Source organism: Bombyx mori, chromosome 16 (genome assembly GCF_030269925.1).
Source record: "Bombyx mori chromosome 16, ASM3026992v2".
In the NCBI taxonomy this organism is placed as follows: domain Eukaryota; kingdom Metazoa; phylum Arthropoda; class Insecta; order Lepidoptera; family Bombycidae; genus Bombyx; species Bombyx mori.
The window spans coordinates 3,410,080-3,433,423 of record NC_085122.1 but is presented as its reverse complement, the minus strand read 5'-3'; the positions used below and the strand labels follow the sequence as shown (position 1 = coordinate 3,433,423).

General features: G+C 37.0%; 1 protein-coding gene and 2 long non-coding RNA genes across 3 annotated transcripts; 2 read left to right on the top strand and 1 right to left on the bottom strand.

Moving 5' to 3' along the window:
* Nucleotides 1-2,812: 2,812 nt before the first annotated feature.
* Nucleotides 2,813-12,453, bottom strand: LOC100101177 (myo-inositol oxygenase). The gene is given in 7 exon segments (NM_001099805.1): nucleotides 2,813-3,080; nucleotides 4,257-4,352; nucleotides 5,313-5,447; nucleotides 6,215-6,351; nucleotides 8,351-8,559; nucleotides 8,975-9,155; nucleotides 12,409-12,453. Coding segments are annotated over 7 exon segments (882 nt in total). The 5' UTR covers nucleotides 12,424-12,453; the 3' UTR covers nucleotides 2,813-2,971.
* LOC134200318 (uncharacterized) lies at nucleotides 2,983-3,360 on the top strand. Its single transcript, XR_009975168.1, has 2 exons — nucleotides 2,983-3,113; nucleotides 3,198-3,360. It is a non-coding gene; the product is annotated as an uncharacterized LOC134200318 (long non-coding RNA).
* Nucleotides 12,454-15,931: 3,478 nt separating the features above from the next.
* On the top strand, nucleotides 15,932-20,034 carry LOC134200316 (uncharacterized). The gene is made up of 2 exons (XR_009975166.1): nucleotides 15,932-16,136; nucleotides 16,415-20,034. It is a non-coding gene; the product is annotated as an uncharacterized LOC134200316 (long non-coding RNA).
* Nucleotides 20,035-23,344: the final 3,310 nt, after the last annotated feature.

Sequence of the window (23,344 nt, the reverse complement as noted above, 5' to 3'; positions counted from 1 at the left end):
GGGTGGGATTTGCTAACAATTGCCCGAGCGCCTCCGAAGGAGACCTTACAACTCAAAAGCAATTGCTTCGCGAATTAATCTACTACCGGATCGGAATCGCGACCCGCTGAGAAGATCCGGCGCGAAACTCAGCGGGCTGATGCATGGGTTAGACGAGACGAGCTGTCAGCCCACTGAGATTCTCGTCGGATAGCCCTTACTGATAAATAGTGGCAGGAAAGCCAATATGTATCGAATTATAGGTGTTCTTCATTACTTTAACAATTCCGTCCTTTTTTTTATTAGCCCTGCTCCTTGAACTTGGAAATTTATTGCACTTCTTTCCTATATGCCTCTACGAGTATAGGCCGTGGAGAATTTTCACGTCCTATTCTGTGTCAGACAATTTCTAGAAACAGGCACGGTAGCGTCGGTACCTGAACGACTACAAGAATAAAACTCGTTTTAGTAAAAATATCTGTGCTAGTAACACGTGCAATCTGTCGGTAAATTACTTTACTTTAAGATCTTCGAAGTTATGAGCATTATCAAATTGTATTATTATATGTTAGAGGACGTGTGAAAGTGGCCGGTGACAGAGAAGATGAGAAGTGCGCGTTTGGGATTGTATGGAAATATGATGAGTTGAAATGTCAATTAGGTTGGTAAGAGAGTGCTAACTATGAATGTGCAAGGCTTTAGAGGAAGAGGTAGACCTAAGCAGAAACGGATGGATTGCGTGAAAGACGATATGTGTAAGAGGAGATTGAGCGAAGAAATGGTATATGATAGAGGAGTATGGAAGGAGAAAACATGTTGCGCCGACCCCAGGTAACTGGGAAAAGGGCAGGAGAATAATGATGATTAAATTGTATTATTCTTTTTGTTCGTATCCCGTCCGGCGTAGCATGTTCTCTTTTTTCATTTAGACCCCTCTCGCATATCCTTATTCACAAAGTCCATATTTTAATATTCCCTCCCACGTTACAGTTTAATTTTTACCGTGCGGTTCTCAACTTAGAGCAGGTCCGAGTCACATCTTTCTGGGGGTGTCGTAAAAGGGGTTTAAGGGACTTCTTATGAGTGGCATCTTAGACTAACCATAACATTCTTAAAAAGGGTTGACATTTGACATTAGCCATTCCATTCCATCAGGACGGAATGTAATTTTGGCATTAATTTACTAGAAGGATCAGTCGAGAAATTGGCATTAATATAAGAAATGTAAAGAAATTATGAAAGCAAAACGAAACTTTCAATTAAAACAAATTTATTGTATTAATAATTTATATAATATTATAGTATTGTTACTTATTTCGTAAACAACTGGAATAAGATAGTTATTATGAATATAATGTTGAATATTCCGAATTATTTGGATTTCAGTCGCAAAGTTATATTAAAAATTCAACACAATGCAGAAATTTAATGCAGTTATTCCTCTATACAATACTTATTAAAGCTAAAAATATCTATATAATAAAATAAAATAAGTGATTTTGACATTTATCCTGTGTCAATCAAAAGATGACATGAAAAATAGATTTAATTAATTGAATAATGAATTAATGTAAAGATTTAATTTATTAATTATTTATTTAATTATTTGATAATATTCGACTATGGAACTACCACCAGAGCTAGTCGGAAATTGAAAATATTTACAAAAGTTCTAGAAAGACTTTGGTGACGTTTACCTAACTATAAACAAATTCTAATCAAATTTACTTTTGGTCACTTGTATGTTATTAATGAATTTGCTTTTTTTTCTCTTTTAAAAATCTCCCCATACCCTCCAGATATGTTTTTAACAAAACTAATGTATTTCACAACCAGTGATTCAAAATAAAATTCCATCTAATTGTTATTTCATTCTAATAACGTTAAATTAACTAAAACCAAATGTTGACACAGTTAGATGCTGTCAATTTTATCTTTTTAATAATTGAAGCTGGAAGGAGTGTGTGTTCCAAGGTGGGTGGCGCATTTACGTTGTAGATGTCTATGGGCTCCAGTAACCACTTAACACCAGGTGGGCTGTGAGCTCGTCCACACATCTAAGCAATAAAAAAAATATCGCGAGGACTTGCATTTTAATGATTCAATGTCCAGCCCATCAGTTTAATTGTTCAATGAGATACAAACTTAAATGCATATAGAGTTTAGATGGGGTAAAATAAGACAAAAGGGGCATCAGAGTTGTTCTTTTCTTTATGTTTGATAAGTTACTGGTGGCCCGGAGGCCTTTCCGGTTTTACCAAGGCAGGTGGGCGAGCAAAGGCTCAGCCAGGAAGGATGGGATTTGCTAACAACTACAACAGCTACCCGGGCGCCTCCAAAGGAGACCTAACGCCTCAAAAGTAGCTGTTTCGCGAATGAATCTACTACCGGATCGGAATCGCGACCCGCTGAGAAGATCCGGCGTGAAACTCAGCGGGCTGGTGCTTAGGTTAGGAGCGAGTTGTTCTCTGCCTTTTTATTGAGTTGAGTAAAACTACAAATGTCAAAAATAATTTACATTTTCAGGCGGTTTTCTGCACTGAGCGCCCAAAATAAGTGGCCTTGAGCGTGATAATACCATTTATATGTGAGTCGTCTATTATCAAAGGTGGCAATCTGTGCATTTGGACAAAAAAAAATTATTGATATGTCAATACAGATTTATTTGAATATAATCGTCTCCTTCAAAGAATACGGTTCAAAACCTGCATTAAATAAAGGTTAATACATAACCTGTTATTTATCTAAGATGTCGTTCCGAAGAGTTTTGTGACTGCCAATGGAATACAAAGTCAATAATTCGTTTTTCTGATTTACCAATCATTGTCCAAAAGTCAGATTGCCGGCTTTGATAATAGTCGACTCATGTATACTTTACTTATGTAACTAAATTAATTATGGTTGTTCCCGTGACGTGATAATACTATTCATAAATATAATTTACTTATATAACTACAGTAATTATGGTTGTTTCGGTAAAGATGTGATGTTATCACCATTCGCAGATTCCGGGGATGTACTTCTCAATGAGCTTTTCGTAGTACGGCCAAAGGGCCTCAATGTCCGGCACCTTCTCACTCTTCGTGTACAAATCATATTTGCTACAAGGAAAACAGAAGTCGTTAGTTTATCCGGTGCGAAACTAGAGCATTTACAAACTGATTAGATACAAACATAGTTTTATAGTATTTGCTACGAGGTTTTATATTTAGTTATAGTTATATTTCAGGGTGGGTGGCGCATTTACGTTGTGGATGTCTATGGGCTCCAGTAACGACTTAACACCAGGTGGCCTGTGAGCTCGTCCAACCACCTAAGCAATCAAAAAAAAAAAAATTTGTTATAGTTAGTTTTAATATAGTTTTATAGTATTTAGATTCATTTAATTCTTTTACTAAATTTGGCACATTGTGACGTGTGTGGATTTAGGCAATCATTTGACTGCAGGATCCCCTGTTTCTATTTGGGTGGGGCCGTTGTGATATCTTTTGGCTGCGGAAATCATTTAACATTAACCGAGCCGTGATATCGTTTACCAATGTAATCATGAAAAAAAATGGCATCGCTCGATACGTGTCTTGTTCGATAGACCACATAACATAATGTTTACTTTGTTATTATTGACATCAAGTATCTAACGCCAAGATACAACTCAGTTACGTACGATAATCGTAATTCTGACTTATCAGGAAATTGCTTTTATCAATTACATAATATCCTTTACTCGGCAAACATTATTTAAAATTCAAAATATGTATGAATAAATAAAAAAGGACACTGAAAATCTTAGAAGAATTCCGGCTTAGTAACGAGCCAAATTAAAGAGTTGTAACTGATGATCCTTGTCAGGATTTTAGCTTGGGGTTTGGTGATTGTATTTTTTTTTCAATGTTTTTTTTCAAATTTAAGAATAAATATAAATAAATAAATATTTACTAACAATCACGCCACGTTAACTGGTCCCGTGCTAAGTTCGCAAAGAACTTGTGTTACAAGTACCAGATAACGGAAATAAATATAATATTTTTATTATACACATACATATATTTAATATACACCCATAACCCTGGAAAGACATTTATATTTATCATATACAAATATCTTCCCTTGGCGGGATTCGAACCCGCGACCCCCTTGTGTAGTGACCATGTCACTTACCACCACACCAGACGGCCGTTTGAAACAAATTCTATAAGAACAAATAAGAAGAAATAAGAACAAATTCTATTTTCAAGTTATTCGTTTATGTTTTGAAATTGTTAAAATGAAAGACTTACTTAAATTCGGTCACCCATTTTAGAATTTCTTCGTCTTTTTCATTGCTCAGATGGCGGTAGTCTCCGCCTGCGTGCCAAGGGTAGAACGAGTGGTACCTGCAATTTAAACACATTTATTTTGTCCGTCTTTATATAGTAATGAAGACATCACGTTTTTTTTTTTATTGCCCTTGTAGGCAGACGAGCTTACGGCCCACCTGATGGTGAGTGGTTACCGTCGCCCATGGACTTCAGCAATGCCAGGGGCAGAGCCAAGCCGCTGCCTACCGTATACTCGTACATATGTACGTAGGCTATGTGATTATGCCGACAAGATATTTACGTATATAATCTATTAATCGAAAGTGTGGTCACGAATGATAGCCATGATAAATATACAATATTGTAATGTAATGAAACTTTCAGTTCTTTTGCTTGGTAATTACTAAACACCGAGCACCTGGTTGAGCCCGCGCTCGCCCGCCTGCCCAGGAGAAACTGGTATGGTATCTGAGCCACAAGCAATATCTCTATATATATATCTCTATATATTTATAAACTCTGTTCGTTAGTCTCGCTAAAACTCTAGAACTGCTGAACCGATTTGGCTAATTTTAGTCTTGAATTATTTGTGGAAGTCCAGAGAAGTTTTAAAAGGTAGATAAATATGAAAATGCTCGGATTCAAATAAAAATAACAATTTTATTTTCCCTTTGATGTCCCCCCGTCAGACGGATTCCTTTTGTTTACGCCTTTTATTTATCGATTAAGGCACTACGAAGTATGCCGGGTCAGCTAGTCTCCATTAAAAAAACTAGATACTGTAATGTTAATATGGAACCCGTAGAATTAGACTTCTAATTTTGTAGGTTAAGTTCGTGGGCCCACAATTGCAGCTGTAAAAGCACAATAGCGACTATAAAACAAATGAATTTTTAACATGACGAACATGCATCCGCCTTAAAATCTAATGACATATTCGTTAACAGTGTCGCCGGGATTCCAATTTTCTCATTATCAGCTTATTAAATAATAAATAAGTTTGTTTAAAATTTTGATTTAAACAATGTTAATTACCTGATCATGTATAGACCCTTCTCAGGTATCGTAGACTTGTTATGAAGCAGGAATTGATACAGATACTCATCGTGGCTCCAGGACATCAGCAAATTATCGATTCCGCAGTGGGGTTTGTACATTCCATATTTGGTGCTAGAATTTTTTTTTAAAAAGACTTGCTTTATTGGGTTATTTTACTTACGCAAAGTTTGACAGGTGAATTGTTCAAACGTTCTTTAGCTTTTACTTAACTTGATTTATAATAAATCAAACGATATTTCGTTAACAAACAGAATGTTTACCTTATTTAACCTATCAACTTATTTTTACCCGTTACGGTTTTAAATGTATTCATAATAATAATATATTCTTCAACCCTTGTCCACATAATGCCGAGTGTAGGTCTCTGCAAAGGCACTCCATTCTTTTATCATCAAATATATATATCAAAATATCATCATTATCATCATAAAATAATAGGTTTGATTTTAATCTAGGTAGATACAGCATATACATCTCAGGCTACACACTTGTACTTAGGATTATAAGTGTCAGGGTTGGCCTTGAAGTTCCAAAATGTCATCATTATTATTAAAAAATAGTATTTTTTTGGAGTCTATCTACGTACATACAGCATATACAGATATCTCAGGCTACATACTTGTACTTAGGATTATAAGTGTCAGGGTTGTCCTTGAAGCTCCAAAATATCATCATTACTATTATCAAATAATAGTTTTGGAGTTTATCTACGTACATACAGCTTAGACAGATATCTCAGGCTACATACTTGTACTTAGGATTATAAGTGTCAGGGTTGTCCTTGAAGCTCCAAAATATCGTCATTATTATTAAAAAATAGTATTTTTTGGAGTTTATCTACGTACATACAGCATATACAGATATCTCAGGCTACATACTTGTATTTAGGGTTATAAGTGTCGGGGTTGTCCTTGAAGCTCTCGGGACCATAGACGATGGAGTCAGCCCATTTACAACCAACGGGGAAAGTGTCTCCGACCACGCACCACTGCGGCTCGTCATAAAATGCCATTACCTAAAACAGAAATTTACAACATGTTGTAGGTATTTTATCTTGCCTCCTGAATGATGATGGCCATGGCCCCCTCTTATAACTGTCTCCTGGAGTATCCTGCGCCACTCCCGCCTGTCCTCGGCTTTTTTTGCGTAGTCAGCCTAAAAGGAGCTTTTGTCTATGCCTGTCTTAAGGCAATTTTAGTACTGGTTTGGACGCTATAAGGGTGTCGCAATATACCATAGGATTCCGACTGTGCTGTTACGCTAAGGACTCTACAGTGGCGTAAAGATCTAAACTCGCGTCCGATGAAAAATACTTAATATAACTATATAATAACTAAAGTTAACTGAAAGTTTAATGAAAGTTGTTTTGTTGTGCTTTCTTACATTAAATTGTTTTTTCTAGTTAAATAAGTTGAAATACAAAAAAAATGATTCGTATTTAGGGGAGCTAAGATAAACAACCTTACTTTTCTACTCGGCAAATAATTCGGCTATCAACACCCCGAGACCTTCGTATACATGACATTGTTTTCTTAATGAAAAGTCAAGACACTCGTAAAAACTGAAGGTTATCATACTTTTCACGTGACGTAGGTACGCGCAATTTTATATCTAAGTAAGTATTATATGTCACGCTTTGCTGAAATTAATCGTAAAATATTTGAAAGATAATGAATTATAATTTGCGTAATTACTGGTGGTAGGACCTCTTGTGAGTCCGCGCGGGTGGGTACCACCACCCTGCCTATTTCTGCCGTGAAGCAGTAATGCGTTTCGGTTTGAAGGGTGGGGCAGCCGTTGTAACTATACTTGAGACCTTAGAACTTATATATCAAAGTGGGTGGTGCATGTACGTTGTAATTGTCTATGGGCTCCAGTAACCACTTAACACCAGGTGGGCTGTGAGCTCGTCACCCACCTAAGCAAAAAAAAATAATGTTAGGCGACTCGCGGTACTTTTCAATTGTTTTTGAAACAATACCAGAAGGTTCTCTAAATCCTAACAGCAACTGTCCAAATTATTCATCAAGTACTTGAGTGAATTCAAACTCAAACAAACAGCCCAATAAATAAACATTCGTTTAACTACAGCAGATCAATAGAAATTAAAACTCAGACTAGGTATTCCAAAAAAATCACAATTTCTTTGAGTTTTATAGAATAAGATAACGCCAATAATAGGATAAACGAAGCAAAGCTAAACTTAAAATTAATATTGAAGCTGTTACAGTGAAATCGTTGTTGTTAAATTATGAATTGTTAAAATATATATTGTGACAATTTACCAAGAAATAAATTGTGACAATGTATCAAGTCTAAATGCAATGGGTCATAATTGATAGCCCAAGACAAAGAGAGAAAAAATAGGAGAGAAAAACAGCCTGAGTAACATTCATTGTAATATTTACGACGCAATTTTTGAGCCACGATCGATTTGAATAGAAGTTGATAAGTAGATTAAAAAAGCAAAGACACAATACGTATCACCTATGTAGTAGTATTTCCTCCAAAATTACAGACAGTCAAATAATCTTGACTTTTTGGCGGGAACGCAAGGAGTGAATTGTGTGATTTGTTTTATTTTGTCTATTTAGGGTTTCTTCAGGCTTAAATGTGTAATAGTGGTGGTTTATTAACGGTTTAATATCTGTGAAACTGCACAAATGTGGGAAAATGAAACAAAGCCGCTGAACGTAACTTCTCGGGATCCTCCAAAAAGTCTACTGCAAAAATCTCAGTAAATGACCACCATTTTACTGTGATTATATGTCATCCCATATCATCTCATCTCATTGTGTTTAATTTCATCCCAGTTGATTAATGTCTCAAATTAATCATCTTCATTTCATTTCAATTCCCTCCATATTATCATTTTTCATAAAAATAAGAATATAAATTAAAATAAGACATGACTTAAAGGTTTTAGTTACCAGGTCATAAAATCCCTTAAAAATAAATAAATAATCTTATTTATTCTGCTGCGGAGATTGACTTTATGTTCTGAAGAACGTTACCTTGCCTAAATCATGAATGAGGCCAGTAAGGTGGAACCAGTCCTCATCAGGGTGATCCTCTCTGATCCTTTCAGCGGTCTGGAAAGCGTGCACGATGTTTGGTAGGTCCGTGTCGGGGTCTGACTCGTCCACCAGCTCATTGAGCTTGATGAGAGCATCCTTCACTGTGGCCTTGAAGTGGTTGAACTTTAGCCATTTCTCGCGTTTTTCTGGTTATAAACATTTTATTTAATACTTATTCGAAACTGGTTTTTCTTGTAGTGCTTTGATTTGAATAAAATAATAAGACATTATTTTTTTACGTAAAAACGTATGTATAGACATTTTACGTAAAAATATCATTATATTATCGAGAGGTGAAAGGTTATTTGGTTTAAGCGACATTTTTGTAACTTTACAAGAGAGCCACATAAGGTGCGTGGCGCATTTACGTCGTAGATGTCTATGGGCTCCAGTAACCACTCAACACCAGGTGGGCTGTGAGATCGTCCACCCATCTAAGCAATAAAAAAAGGCAGCGGCTTAGCTCTGCCCCTGGCATTACTGAAGTCCATAGGCGACGGTAACCACTCACCATCAGGTGGAGGTACGCTCGTCTGCCAATAAAAAAAAACAGATGCTCACGTTTGACCAAATCGACGGTAACATTGGAGTGCATCAAGTAGTAAGTGCGTCGGACCCGTTCCTTGATGGGGTCCGTGTCGTCGACGCTGTAGTCCCTGAACGCGTCGATGGGCTTGTCATTGAACGTAGGCTCTGGACGCAGAAGCTGCGACGGGTCGATCATGGACACAGGCTTCTTTTCCTATTTATTAATTTGTAAGAAGGTTTTAAGAAGTCGTCGTGGCCTAAAGGATAAGACTTCCGGTGCTATCGTATCTAGCGATGCAACGGTGTTCGAATCCCGCCGGCGGGTACCAATTTTTCTAATGAAATACGACTTAAGAAATGTTCACGATTGTCTTCCACGGTGAAGGAATAATGTCGTGTAATAAAAATACCCGCAAATTTATAATTTGCGTAATTATTGGTGGTAGGACCTCTTGTGAGTCCGCATGGGTAGGTACCACCGCCCTGCCTATTTCTGCCATGAAGCAGTAATACGTTTCGGTTTGAAGGGTAGGGCAGCCGTTGTAACTATAGTGAGACCTTAGAACTTATATCTCAAGGTGGGTGGCGCATTTACGTAGTTGTAGTTGTAGTTGTCTATGGGCTCCAGTAACCACTTAACACCAGGTGGGTGATGAACTTGTGCACCCATCTAAGCAATCTCTCTCTCTTCCCAGCTATTTATCCCACAACATGGTGGTGGGGTCAGCTTTCCTGACTTTACTCCTCCACTTCGCTCTGTCTTCGACATCCTCGTCAGCAACATTGCATTCTCTCTTGTCCTTCAGCACTACGTCCCTCCACCTTGTCTTGGGCCTGCCTCTAGGTCTCCGACCGGGGAGGTCGAGCAGTCGCGCCAAATTTCCGACGTAGTCAGGTGGCTTCCTTTTCACGTGACCATACCATCTCAGCCTACTCTCCTGCATCTTGTCAGCGATGTCCCGTACATCTAGACTTCCACGCACGTACTCGTTGCGGATTTTATCGAGCCTAGTCACGCCGCACATCCACCTCAGCATTTTCATTTCAGCAACTTGAATGGTATGTACGTTCCTTTTGGTTGCCGCCCATGTTTCGCTGCCATACATAAGAACAGGCCTTATTATGGTCTTATAGATCATACCCTTGAGCTTAACGGGCATCCTCCTATCGCAGGTGACACCACTTACTTCTCGCCATTTTAGCCACGCTGCGGCTATTCGGTGTTGAATGTTGCATTTTAAATTTCCAGATCTGTGCATCATAGTACCCAGATACTTGTATTGATCGCACATGTTTACAAGTTGACCGTCAATGGAAATCGGACTGTTGTCACCTGGATCTGGGTCATTAAAAGACATGTAATGTGTCTTCGCAACACTCAATATTAGGCCACCGGCCTATAACTGCTGTTTCCACAACAGGAGTGCCTCTCGTAGGTCTGTGCGGCTCTCGGTGCAGATAGCAACGTCGTCTGCATAGATGAAAGTCCACGAGGCTGAGGACTGCGCCACCTCAGTGAGTGAGTCTATAACCATGCCGAACAGAAAGGGACTCAGTACTGAACCTTGATGCAGACCTTCTGCAACTGCTATTGGTTTTGTCTGACCCACTACTGTCCGTACCATTGACCTCGCATCCCTGTACGTGTCAATTATGACGTTAACATAATGTTCGGGTACATTCTTCTTGCGAAGGCTCCACCAGATCGTATCTCTTGGCACACGGTCAAATGCCTTTTCCATGTCTAAGAATGCGACATACAATGGCCGAAGTTTCGCACGATACTCCTCAGCGATCGTATTTAGAGCAAACATAGGGTCGGTGGTAGATAAGCCTTGTACAAACCCATAGTGATTTTTGGATAGTGAACACTCTGATCTTAGGCGGCTGTCAATCACTCTTTCATACAGTTTCATAGTATGGCTTAACAGCTTGATCCCGCGATAGTTGTTACATTCGTACTTACTGCCCTTCCCCTTATAAATAGGAACTATGGTGCTCAATCTCCACGCTGCTGGCATTTTGGAAGAGCGCAACACACAGTTGAAAAGTTTGGTGAGCGTTTCGATTCCGTGCTCACGAAGGCACTTCCAAGCTTCCACTGGAATACCGTCCGGTCCCGTGGCTTTCTTGTTGGCCATCTTTTCTAACGCCATTTTGACCTCATTGGGACGTATTGGAGGTATAAGCCCAATGTTCCTGCCCACGTTTGTTAACTGTATAGCAGCTTGAGTAGGGTTCAGTAGCTGTTCATAATATTGATGCCAAGCTGATAGTACATCATTATCCTTATACAGAAGCTCACCATTTGGATCTTTAACAGCCCGACATCTAGTGGGATCCCTCGTGCTCCAACAACGCTGTTTAGCGAGCTTAAATATACATTTTTGACCTTCTTTTGTTTCCAGTTGCTCGTACATGGTCTTTAGGGCAACTACGCGCTCCACCACCACTATTTTCGTAGTCTCCTTCTTTATTCTTTTATATCTTTCTTGGTCTTCAGAAGTTTGGGTGGACTGCCAGGTCTTAAAGGCATCTTTTTTCCATTGAATTGCATTTTGTACTGCTTCTGTCCACCACTAAGTCTCTTTATTGCTTATTCTACCACCTTTTGTACGACCAAGAGTAATATTACCAGCTTTTACAATGGATTTGCTAAGGTGATCCCATATATTGTCAATATCCAACTCAGTATCAACTTTCAAGTTGCTCAAATGGTTACAGAATTCGGGGATCTTATCTCCTTTTAAGTTCCACCATTTGGTTATTTCCGGAGTGTGAGATGTTTTAGTTTTAGATGTTTTCTTAAAAAGCATATCCATTACAACGATACGATGTTGAGTAACGGCGCATTCTCCCGGGATGACCTTGCAATTTGTTAGCAAGCAATAAAAAAATAAAATATTTTTTCTCTACCAAAGAGACTTCGTATGTATCCACTTAGAACGAAGTAATCTCTTGATAGACCTTCATTGTACGTAAAACTGCTACAAATATTTGAATGTATATTTCTTCATTCACCCTACTATCATCCCGAGTGACGATGCATTTTTTTTTAACTTTAAAATCAAAGCGACTTAAATTGCTGCTACAGTTCAAAAGACGGCTTCGCTGATTGTTAGTTTAATACCTAGTCAGGTCATAAATTCTGTCACATGTTTAATGTAAAATAATTGAAACAAGTTTATTCATTATGTAACCATTCATATACCAAAATGAACTTAACAAAACATAGATTCTTATGACACTAAATTTATTCAAAATGACCTCCGTGATTTTGAATAAATATAATATGTGATATGCTTGATTTTTGAATTATTTTACTATTTGTTGGGATTTTTAAAAATACGCTTAGTAGATACATAGTTATTTAGCATATCTTTGTACCAGCATAAAACTTATAATAATACTCTTAGCGATCACATTTTTATATTTATCTTATTAACGTAATATCTTATACTACTTACAACTTCGGCGGCCATTTTGTTATTTGTTAAAACTCACAATAGTGCAAAGACTAAAAACGAACGTCAAATGTTAAATATTTATAACATCTTAGTTATTTAATATGGATTTATATACCTGTCGTTAACATCTCGAGTACATGTTATCTGATAATGGCGGCTTTAGTTAACTTTGATAAAGTTAATTCTATATTGGAGTGTTTTAGTGTACTTCAAATGTTTAAAAAAAAATATATATTTAAAAACAAGAATATATAATATTTAGTCTACGTGGCCTAAAGGATAAGACGTCCGGTGCATTCGTGTTGAGCGATGCACCGGTGTTCGAATCTCAGGCGGGTACCAATTTTTCTAATGAAATACGTACCCAACAAATGTTCACGATTGACTTCCACGGTGAAGGAATAACATCGTGTAATAAAAATCAAACCCGAAAAATTATAATTTGCGTAATTACTGGTGATAGGACCTCTTGTGAGTCCGCGCGGGTAGGTACCACCACCCTGCCTATTTCTGCCGTGAAGCAGTAATGCGTTTCGGTTTGAAGGCAGCCGTTGTAACTATACTGAGACCTTGTAGATGTCTATGGGCTTCGGTACCCACTTAACACCAGGTGGGCTGCGAGCTCGTCCACCCCTCTAAGCAATAAAAAAACAAAATATTTTTTCTCTACCAAAGAGACTTCGTGTGTATCCACTTAGAACGAAGTAATCTCTTTATAGACCTTCATTGTACGTAAAACTGCTACAAATATTTGAATGGATATTTCTTCATTCACCCTACTATCATCCCGAGTGACGATGCATTTTTTTTTAACTATAAAATCAAAGCGACTTAAATTGCTGCTACAGTTCAAAAGACGGCTTCACTCTGATTGTTAGTTTAATATTAGCTCATTCTATTGTAAGATAGGCATTTAATGCACGTTCCAAGAATTTCTTGTATAAGTTATGTTATTGTTATTTTATAATTATTGTTGTTATAATTGTTATAAATATCATTGTTAAATTGTTAATTCAAATTGCTTTATTTCTACTCTCTGTCCGTGTAAGGACCTATTGCCATTTCAATCAATACTCGAAGGAAAATGCAAAGTCCTATTAAAACTTAAGTCTTATACTCAAGTCCTTGTGGCCTAAAAGATAAGATGCCCGATCCTTTCGTATTGAGCGATGCGACTGTGCCGATGTTCGAATGTCGCAGGCAGGTACAATAATTTTTTTTAATTGAATTACGCACTTAATTCACGGATGCCGATGATGGAACAATGATGATGAATCCACGATGATGGAATGTTATTGAATAAAAATTAAGCCCGTGAAAATTATAATTTGCACAATTACTGGATGTCTTGTGAGCCCCCACAAGTAAATGCCAGTACACCGCCTATTTCTGCCTTGAAGCAGTAATGCGTTTCAGTTTTAAGGGCGGGGCAGCCGTTGTACTGTATAAACTGAAACTTAGAACTCATATCTCAAGGTGGGTGGCGGTATTTACTTTGTTCATATCTATGGGCTTCGGTAACTTAGAATCAGATGGGTGCTAATATCGTGCACGCATCTAAGTAATAAAAATAAAATTAACCAACACAAATCATAATTAGTATATGCGCATTCTACACAAAATTCGTTTTAATTCGTTTTATTTTAAATCCACAACTTGTGTTTTGTTTAATAAAATAAAATAAATGTGCGGAACCAGCGTTCATTCAATATCAGTAGCTCCCCCAATTGCGTATCAAAGTCATAACCCAAAGCTGGAAAACGTACATCATATTAAATGATATGAATAAAAAACAAATTAAGTGAATTTCGACAGTACAACAGTAAACGGAAGCTTTAAATTTTATCTTTAACCCCGACGCGCAGAGTTCAATCTATATATTAATACGTGAAGCAAAAACTTTGTATCCCTTTTTACGAAAATTGCGCGGACGGAGGAGTATGAAATATTCCACACTTATAGAGAATATAGAGAAGAAGTGCAAAATGCTAATATTTTTTTTAAATAATGCATAAATGATACATTAAATCAATAAAGAAAACATTACACACACTACATACCATGTATTTGACGCACACACGTATGCATACTATTTATTGTCAAACTTTTGTTCTTGGCGTCTGTTGTCAAATTGAGATTAAATATTGTTTGTCTTTGTTAATATTTTTATGGTGTAGCCTTGGCGAAATTTGTGATTATAAAAGTATAAAATACAATCATAATAGTGTACAAACTTACAATTCCAGTTAATTATTTCGACTACTGCGGGACCTCTAGTTTTTTTTTAATTCTCTTTTAAAGCATAGACGAATGTACGGCCCGTCTAGTGTTCAATGGTTACCAGAGTCCTTAGAAATCACTACGTCACCGCCACCCAACTTGAGACATGAGGTCTAAGACTCAATGGTATCGAGTTCAACGGCTTCCCCCGGTAAGCTCACTGAGTTTCTCGCCGGATCTTCTCAGTGGGTCGCGATTCCGATCCGGTGGTAGTTTTTTTTTTTTTTTTTTTTATTGCTTAGATGGGTGGACGAGCTCACAGCCCACCTGGTGTTAAGTGGTTACTGGAGCCCATAGACATCCACAACGTAAATGCGCCACCCACAGTATAGTGACAACGGCTACCCCACCCTTCGAACCGAAACGCATTACTGCTTCACGGCGGAAATAGGCGGGGTGGTGGTACCTACCCGTGCGGACTCCCAAGAGGTCCTACCACCAGTGATTACGCAAATTATAATTTTGCGGGTTTGATTTTTATTACACGATGTTATTCCTTCACCGTGGAAGTCAATCGTGAACATTTGTTGAGTACGTATTTCATTAGAAAAATTGATACCCGCCTGAGATTCGAACACCGGTGCATCGCTACACACGAATGCACCGGACGTCTTATCCTTTAGGCCACGACGACTTTCAATTTCAGATTTTGCGAAGCACTGTTGTTGCTAAGGCTAGTGTTGGCAAATTCTTTCAGGTTGAGTCCGTGAGCTCACCTACCCGTGCGGGCGTAATTGGAATAGCTTCTCAAGCCATCAGCGAATAGGTAGGGAAAAAAAAAAGCTGCTACGCCCTCCAAACGGAAACTTGAAGTAAAATTATCGTAGTTAAAAAACCTACTCGTGCGGGGCGGGATCCAAGGACGTCTTAGTACCGGCAAAAAAATGTTTTTTTTTAATTTTTTTTATTGCTTACGTGGTTGGACTAGCTCACAGCCCACCTGGTCTTAAGTGGTTACCGGAGCCCATAGACATCTACAACGTAAATGCGCCATTCACCTTGAGATATAAGTTCTAATGTCTCAGTATAGTAGTTACGTATAGTTGAATTAAAAATGTGGTTTTTTTTAAAACAGAGGTTTTCCAATATTGACCCCGAAAACATTGTTCAATCCCAGGTGACGTAATTAATCCGCCTAACGAACAGATAAGCGATCTAAGATACAATAGGCGTGGTTACTGGTTAGTGAAGCCACCTATTGCGCGGAAATCATATTACAATGGAAAATATAGACATTCCAGATAAGATACATGGATTTCTATTTGTGACAAGTTAAGATGTTTTGCGTGTCCGTTGTTTGTTAAAGACAAAAACAGATGCGAAATCTCTTAATCTGCAACTCGAGATATCAGGTCGAGATGCGATTCTGGTTTTTTCACATTTTTGTTTGTGGTTCGTGGTAATAACATTTTGAAGATTTTACGGAACCCAATCTTAGAGCCGAATTGGTAAGGTGGAGTGTTCATGCCCTACACAAATAATATATATATTTTTCTATCCTGTTGTTGTATCTGCGGGTTGGAGGTTTGGTGGATCACTTCAATGAATAAAAATATAAGCTTTAAACTTCATGTATCGTGGTACGTAGTGTTTTTTTTTGAGTGAACTTTTTGCATCAATTAAATCGCGTGGACAACTACGGTGGGACGGGCCATAGTTTACAATGTCATAAATAAAATTAAATAATCTAGTACGATCAGTTTTAATCTAGACCCTCTGTAACCAGGAAGCCTGGCTCGTTACTGCATAACTTCATCCATTTGTGTGACGGATATCTAAATCTGTCCACCCCTGATTCCAAATTACAAAAATATGGATGTGGCATTACGAAGTATAGAAATAGCATGTAAGTCTTTTTTCAAATATCTTCTATCCTTTTCTTGTTATTAAAGAGGATTTTATTTTATTTGGAAAATAATAATGATACATAATTTTTCATGCTCGAAGCGAATGATTTCCTTGATTTCAATTTATCAACGAAAACTATACTACCACTTTAAAATTAAGCAGTATACTTTGAAACACGAAATCGAAATCCGTACCTATCGATTTATTTTTTGTTGCATATTTGTATAGATCTGTGGTGGGCAAACATTTTTAATGGCGGGCCACAAAGTTTCAGAAATTCTAGGGGAGGGCCAGAATTATAGAAAAAATGCATGCATATGAAGCAATGCATATTAGATTTTATTTTACGCGCAAAAATACTGACTAGAATGTTTAGGATGGATGGATTCTCGGCGGGCCGGATTAAATACTTCCGCGGGCCGTACTTTGCCCGTCACTGGTATATATGAAGGAACTCATAGGCGGCTTGTTGTAAAGTGGTTATAGAAGCCCATAGATATCATATCGTGAACGCCACTAATTTTGAGACTTAAAATCTTGAGACAAGTCTCAATTGACGCCTGTTTCATCTGTCCCCATGCGAACTGATACGTCCTACCATTAAATGCTGAATTGTGATCGCAGTAAGCTGATTAAGACTCGGAAAACGCTGACGCCAATTCCACAAAAGCCTTAGTTACGTTTTAAAACACCTACGGAAAGATTTGGATTGGCTTATTCTGTTCTATTCTAGTATGTTTTAGACAAAAACAACAAAACCTGCTACGACACGAATTGTACTCATAAGCAACATATCTGCCGTGTTTCCAACATCCAAGCTATAGGTCAATTGACCTAACCTTCACACGTGTTGCGTATTCACGTGCGGACTTTTTTTAAACCAAGCAAGGATCTGAATGAGGACACATCAATTGATAGAATGATTCTGTAGCTATAAATGGAGGTATTGTCGGTTTAAATGACACGAAATGATCAATCAGTTCTTCTTGAAACACTTAGGTACCTTTGAAGGACTCAAATTGCTTAAATTCATATGACTGTTATTACTGTAGTCTATTACATATACATTACACTATATATGAATAACTCAAGCATAAGGACAAGGAAAGAGCTGATAGAATGAAATTATTTTAGGCAACTTTAACAGCTTACAAGTCCCGTGATCTTTGATTTTGATATCTCATATCATGACGTAAAAAATGTTTACCACTGCCAAACATTGTGGGCCGAATATTTTAGACTAGCTTTTGCTCGCGACTCCATCCACGTGGAATAGTTACTTTGGCATAACGCTAAATTTTACCCCCCACTTCATTTACGTAGAAAGTGAAAATATTTTTGAATTCTGGAATATTAAGGAGCTATCTAACACTGAAAGAATTTGTTAAATCGGACCAGTAGTTTCTGACATTAGCGCGTTCAAACTCTCTCTCAACAACAAACTCTTCAGCTTTATAATATTAGTATAGATTTAACAAAACAAAACACAATCTGTAGGCAGCGGCTTGGCCCTGCCCCTGATATTGCTGACGTCTATGAGCGACGGCAACCATTCACCATCAGGCGAGTCGTATGCTCGTTTCCTTGCAAAATAAAAAATCACATAAAAACACCCAAAAAAAAATATCACTTAATATTAATCGAAATGATGTTTTGACAAATGAATAACAACAAAATGATTAACTGTGTGAACTCATTATCTTAAATTGCGTTGATAACGACGTTTCACGTCACCGAACATATGACCATGAAATCGTACCAACAAGATGTTAGGGTTCGCTCATAGAGTTACTATTCTAACTGGAGTGCTTACTTCGTTTGACATAATAACTAAAAATATACTTTATCTCTATGGCTTAAAGTTTATTTTTAAATAGCAAAAGATGTAAGGAAAAACGGTCTGAAAAGAGAATGATTATTAAGTGGTGGTGTCCCTCTCGCACATTTTACAAACAAAAAGCAGTGTTGCTAGCTTAGGGGATTTTCCGTAAAATCTCGGAATTTGGACCCCCGTCTTAGTTATCAAAAATGGCTTTTAGTGGTTAGTGGATTTTTTAGTAGCTTGGGCGTTGTTGAAAATTATCGAAAAGGTTAAAATCAATCCACTTTACAGGATTTTAAACATTTTATGACAATAATATATCTAAATACATATTATTTAAACGATGTGACTTAAACTTAACTAGAAAATGTTGCGACAATTTAGAATTTCCATCAACGTCAATAATTAAATTGGTTCAAAATAAACGTACAAAGTTATGGTGAAATTAGTTTCTGATGATGACAATTTATTAAAATAAATTATATAAGAAGTATTGATTATATGATATATATTGATTTTTAATAGAACATCATGTATTAATAAAGCTCATTAACAAAAAAAATATTGTTCTATATTAATAAGAACTCTGTTTAATGGAAAATGTAATGGTAGGTACGTAGATTTCTGATGGTTTTCATGTTGAATTTGGTGGGAAGCCAGATTAATTGTTGGCATCACCGAAAAAGAGCTATGAATGGATTAAAAGAAAAATGGCGTCTATTTACGTTTGTAGTGCGAAGTTAAAATGGCACTGATACAGCTTGTGGCTTGTTTTTTTTCGAAAATCGTGAAACTTTCCGTGTAATCATGGTGAACACTTTTAATGTAAGTGGTTTTAAGCGAGAATCCTCTCCAGTTTGTGGAATATCCTTCCATATGTCAGATTCATTGATAAATTTTTACTAGTGTGAGCATATATTTTTAAAATGTGAGATATTTTTTCTCATTATAATATTTAATACCATTTGTCTTGTAAATTGTACTTAATCTATGTCATATACTAAATTTGAAAAAACAATCGTGAAAACTATAATTTTGCAATGTATTTTTTATATTATAAGAGCCATCACGTAGTATTTTTTGAACTTTTTTTATTGTATTGAATAGCGTCGCACGCAAGCATGTATATCATTTGCCTGACGTTAAGCCAACGAGGAGGATCTTCTAGTAAATATGACGTTGGAATTTCTGGAAAATGTTCTATATAAAGGTCAAACAAGAAGAATCAAGTACTCAAACGCAAGAAATAAAAAATACCCCGAGAAAAGCAAAATTACGACAAGATGTTAAGGTATTGAAACAAAAACTTAAAAGCCGCGAAATAGTGATTGTAAATATAAAGTCGATTTTAGATTTATTAAAGAAAAATGGCGATTTTTAATTGAATTGAAATTTAAATTGCGAAATTTTAATGATACTCATGGTCCACTTAGATATTGATTAAAATAAATTATGTATTTCGTTGAAAAAAAAGAATTTACTTAAAATAGAGGAAATGTTATATTATAAGACTACAGAAAATTAACTGAACTTAATAATAATAATATAACCAATATTTTGTAAATAGACATCAAGTACTATGTGTATTGTGTTATGTGTATTGACTTGTCATTTAAGAGTTATTTAATTGTCTACATATAACAAATAAATGAATTTCAGTTCATTTCATTTTATTACCCATTGTGTTTTATTTCCTAAAATGTAACTAGTAGACTTAATATACACGTGTCATGAAAATAGCACAGAAGTAAAAATACAAGCAATTTTAAATCAATTGAAGATGTGAATGTAGGAAAAGAGCACCCGATACGCGCAGACCATGTGTGTTGCAATGTCTCACTTAGTGTGTCAAATATTAATTTGCACGGCCCACTTAGCCAGTACATTAAAGTAGGAATTGCGTAATTAAGTTCAGTATTCGGACGTTAAACATGAGTTTGAGGAAGTTTAAGTAATAGAACTGAGGTAATGATGTTTGTAATAAAACTCAGTGCTAGATTTTCGACAACGCAGCAACTTCCAAAAAAAACCGTCGAAAAAAAGTCACCATGACGACGAAGCAATGTTTAGAATTGAATTTACATAAATAAAACGTTGCAAGCACGTGTTTTGTATTTACATAGGGTTACACAGAATTACTTAAGGTAAATTCAAAACTGATGCATGTGTATAATTGTGTCCTATAAATACATTTTATATGGTCACCACATTAGACAAGGACACCGCGACCAAAAAGTATTCTCTTTCGAGACCGATTTCTCGGCATTAGACAGCACTCCAGTTGTAGGTACTTATTAACTCCATGGGTTCGCTTTTGTTTACACCAAAACTTTAGACCGTTTATTATGAATTACGCCTACACTACATTTAGGCAGCGTGTTAGAATGTTACACTGACATGACACGAAGCGAAAATTAGTTGACTTCATCATCATCATCATCATCAACAGCCCATAGTCGTCCACTGCTGGACATAGGCCTCTCCCAATCTACACCACTGAGCCCGGTCTGCGACTCTCCTCATCCACTTCTTGCCGGCCACCGTGCGGAGGTCATCGCACCATCTAGCCAGGGGGCGTCCCACGTTACGTCTTCCGCTGCGCGGTCTCCACTCGAGAACCCGTCTGCTCTAGCGATCGTCAGTCCTACGGCATATATGGCCAGCCCACTGCCACTTCAGCTTGCTGACTCTTTGAGCTATGTTGACGACTTTAGTTCTCTGTCGAATAATCTCATTCCGGATTTTATCCTTCAGAGAAACTTCGAGCATGGCTCTTTCCATGGCTTTAGTTTAGTTGACTTAAAGGCGGTTGAAGCTAAAATCACAGCTTAGACAGCTACCTCACCATTCAAGGTTTGCGTCATTTACGTTATGAATAAATTTTATGTGCACTGTTTGCTCTTATATATTAAGTGTATTATTTACGCTCCAGAGAGCAGAGCTACATTATGTATGTTTACAAATATTGAGAGATCACGTGGTTAATGCGTTAGAATATCGATAGATTTACCTTCCACGTATAGTATTCAATGAATTAGACTATGATATTGTACTAAATTTTTAACTTGTGGTAGAACCTCTTGTGAGTTCGCACGGGTAAGTACCCTACCTATTTCTGCTGTGAAGCACTTACGCGTTTCGTTTTGAAGGATGGGGCAGCCGTTGTAACTATACTGAGACCTTAGAACTCATATTTCAAGGTGGGTAGCGGCATTTACGTTCTAAATGTCTATAGGCTCCGGTAACCGCTTAACAGCAGGTGGGCTGTGAGATTATCCACCCATCTATGCAAAAAAAATATTTAATTCCTCAAGAATGAGTCTTTCAGAATAGAAATAGCTGAGATAGTGGGTAATCAAATTATTCCTGTTTATAATGCTGCTATTGTAAGTATAAGACGGAAGTGTTCTGAATTCGCCAAGAAAAGAAGTAGCAGTGGCATACCATTACCAACTGTGATTAATGTTTCCACCATAGATTCCAAAATGAATTGAATTGCTAATTTACATTGCTTGACACTCACTTGACACTCACTAAAATTATCGAAGGCTGGATCTTAAGAGAGTTCTTCGAAGATCGACATGTAGTTTTGTTTAACTGTAGAGAACTCATATTATATATTTAAATTTATTTATTTTAAATATCACTTATATCAGAATTGACCTGTAATTTTACGAGTTATTCGGCAGGGTTATCCGTTATGATTTATTATTTAATAAGTACATTACCATACATACATACGTATGATAATATGCGCAATCAAAAACAATGTATACTTTGATAATTGCGCGGTTTATATATGACGTAGGTGGACTGGAAGAACTCGAAAATGGTATTGATAGATAAAATTTAAAAAAACAAAATGTGTGCAATTCACACGTGGTAGAAGTGAAACCTTCCAATAAAATACAATTATCCTAAACGTCTTAAGTATATGTAAAATTTTGTCATTATTAAATAATTGTAAGGTAGCGCCCTCTGTGAATTGATATTTTAATTTCACGTATAATCCTAAATTAAAATTCACTACAAGAGCTTTCATACACACGTTAGTATTAAAAAATCTCACAGATGGCGCTGTATTAAATAGTATGTATATTTCTGTCTCATTCTTTGCTGGCTTCATCCTACACATTTTTGTATTTGTGTCTCTTACCTGTCGTTTTTTCCGTTGCATCCGTTTTGAAATCACAACGATTCTAAAGAAGTTTTCACTTCAAAAACAATTATTTTTCAAGCTAATCGCCATTTTATTTTTTGTTGAATGTTCCGTGATGAATTCGGAATAAACGTTCTTGGTTAATAAACAAGGTCAACAAGCTTCCAACCTAAGCAAATCCATATATATATCACATACGACCTGGAATATTCTTGTCCTGGTGAAACTGGAAAGGCCTCCGAGTCACCAGTTATCCTTCAATCATAAAAAAAAGCTGGAATATTGAAACTCTAGTTTGAGGAATAGGACAGCCGACGATTCAGTTGATTCAATATGTAGATGGGTGAAAGAACTCGTTTTGTGATGTCTATATATTCTGGTGTCTCGAGGTGGGTGTAATATTGTGATGTCTATACATTCTGGTGACCACTTAGCACCTGTGAGCATGTTTAACCATTGAAGCTATAAAAACTAACACAAACTATTTATTAACCTAACGCTAACAAGAAACAGTATTAAGTATCGCATTAAATTATTATTTCTTGCTAAGATGGTTCGACGAGCTTTCGGACCACCCGATGCTAAGTGGTCAACGGAGTCCATAGACTTCAACAAGCACGTAAAATTTCGCCGCCCATATTGAGAAATGAGTTTTAAGTCTCCGTTTTTACAGTACAACGGCTGCCCCGTCCTTCGAACCGAAATGCATTACTGCTTCACGGCAGAAATAGGCAGGGCGGTGGTACCTACCCGCGCGGACTCGCAAATTGCCCTACCACCAGTGCAAGACGTATGAGACATGTTTGTAGATTATGTTAACAACAGGA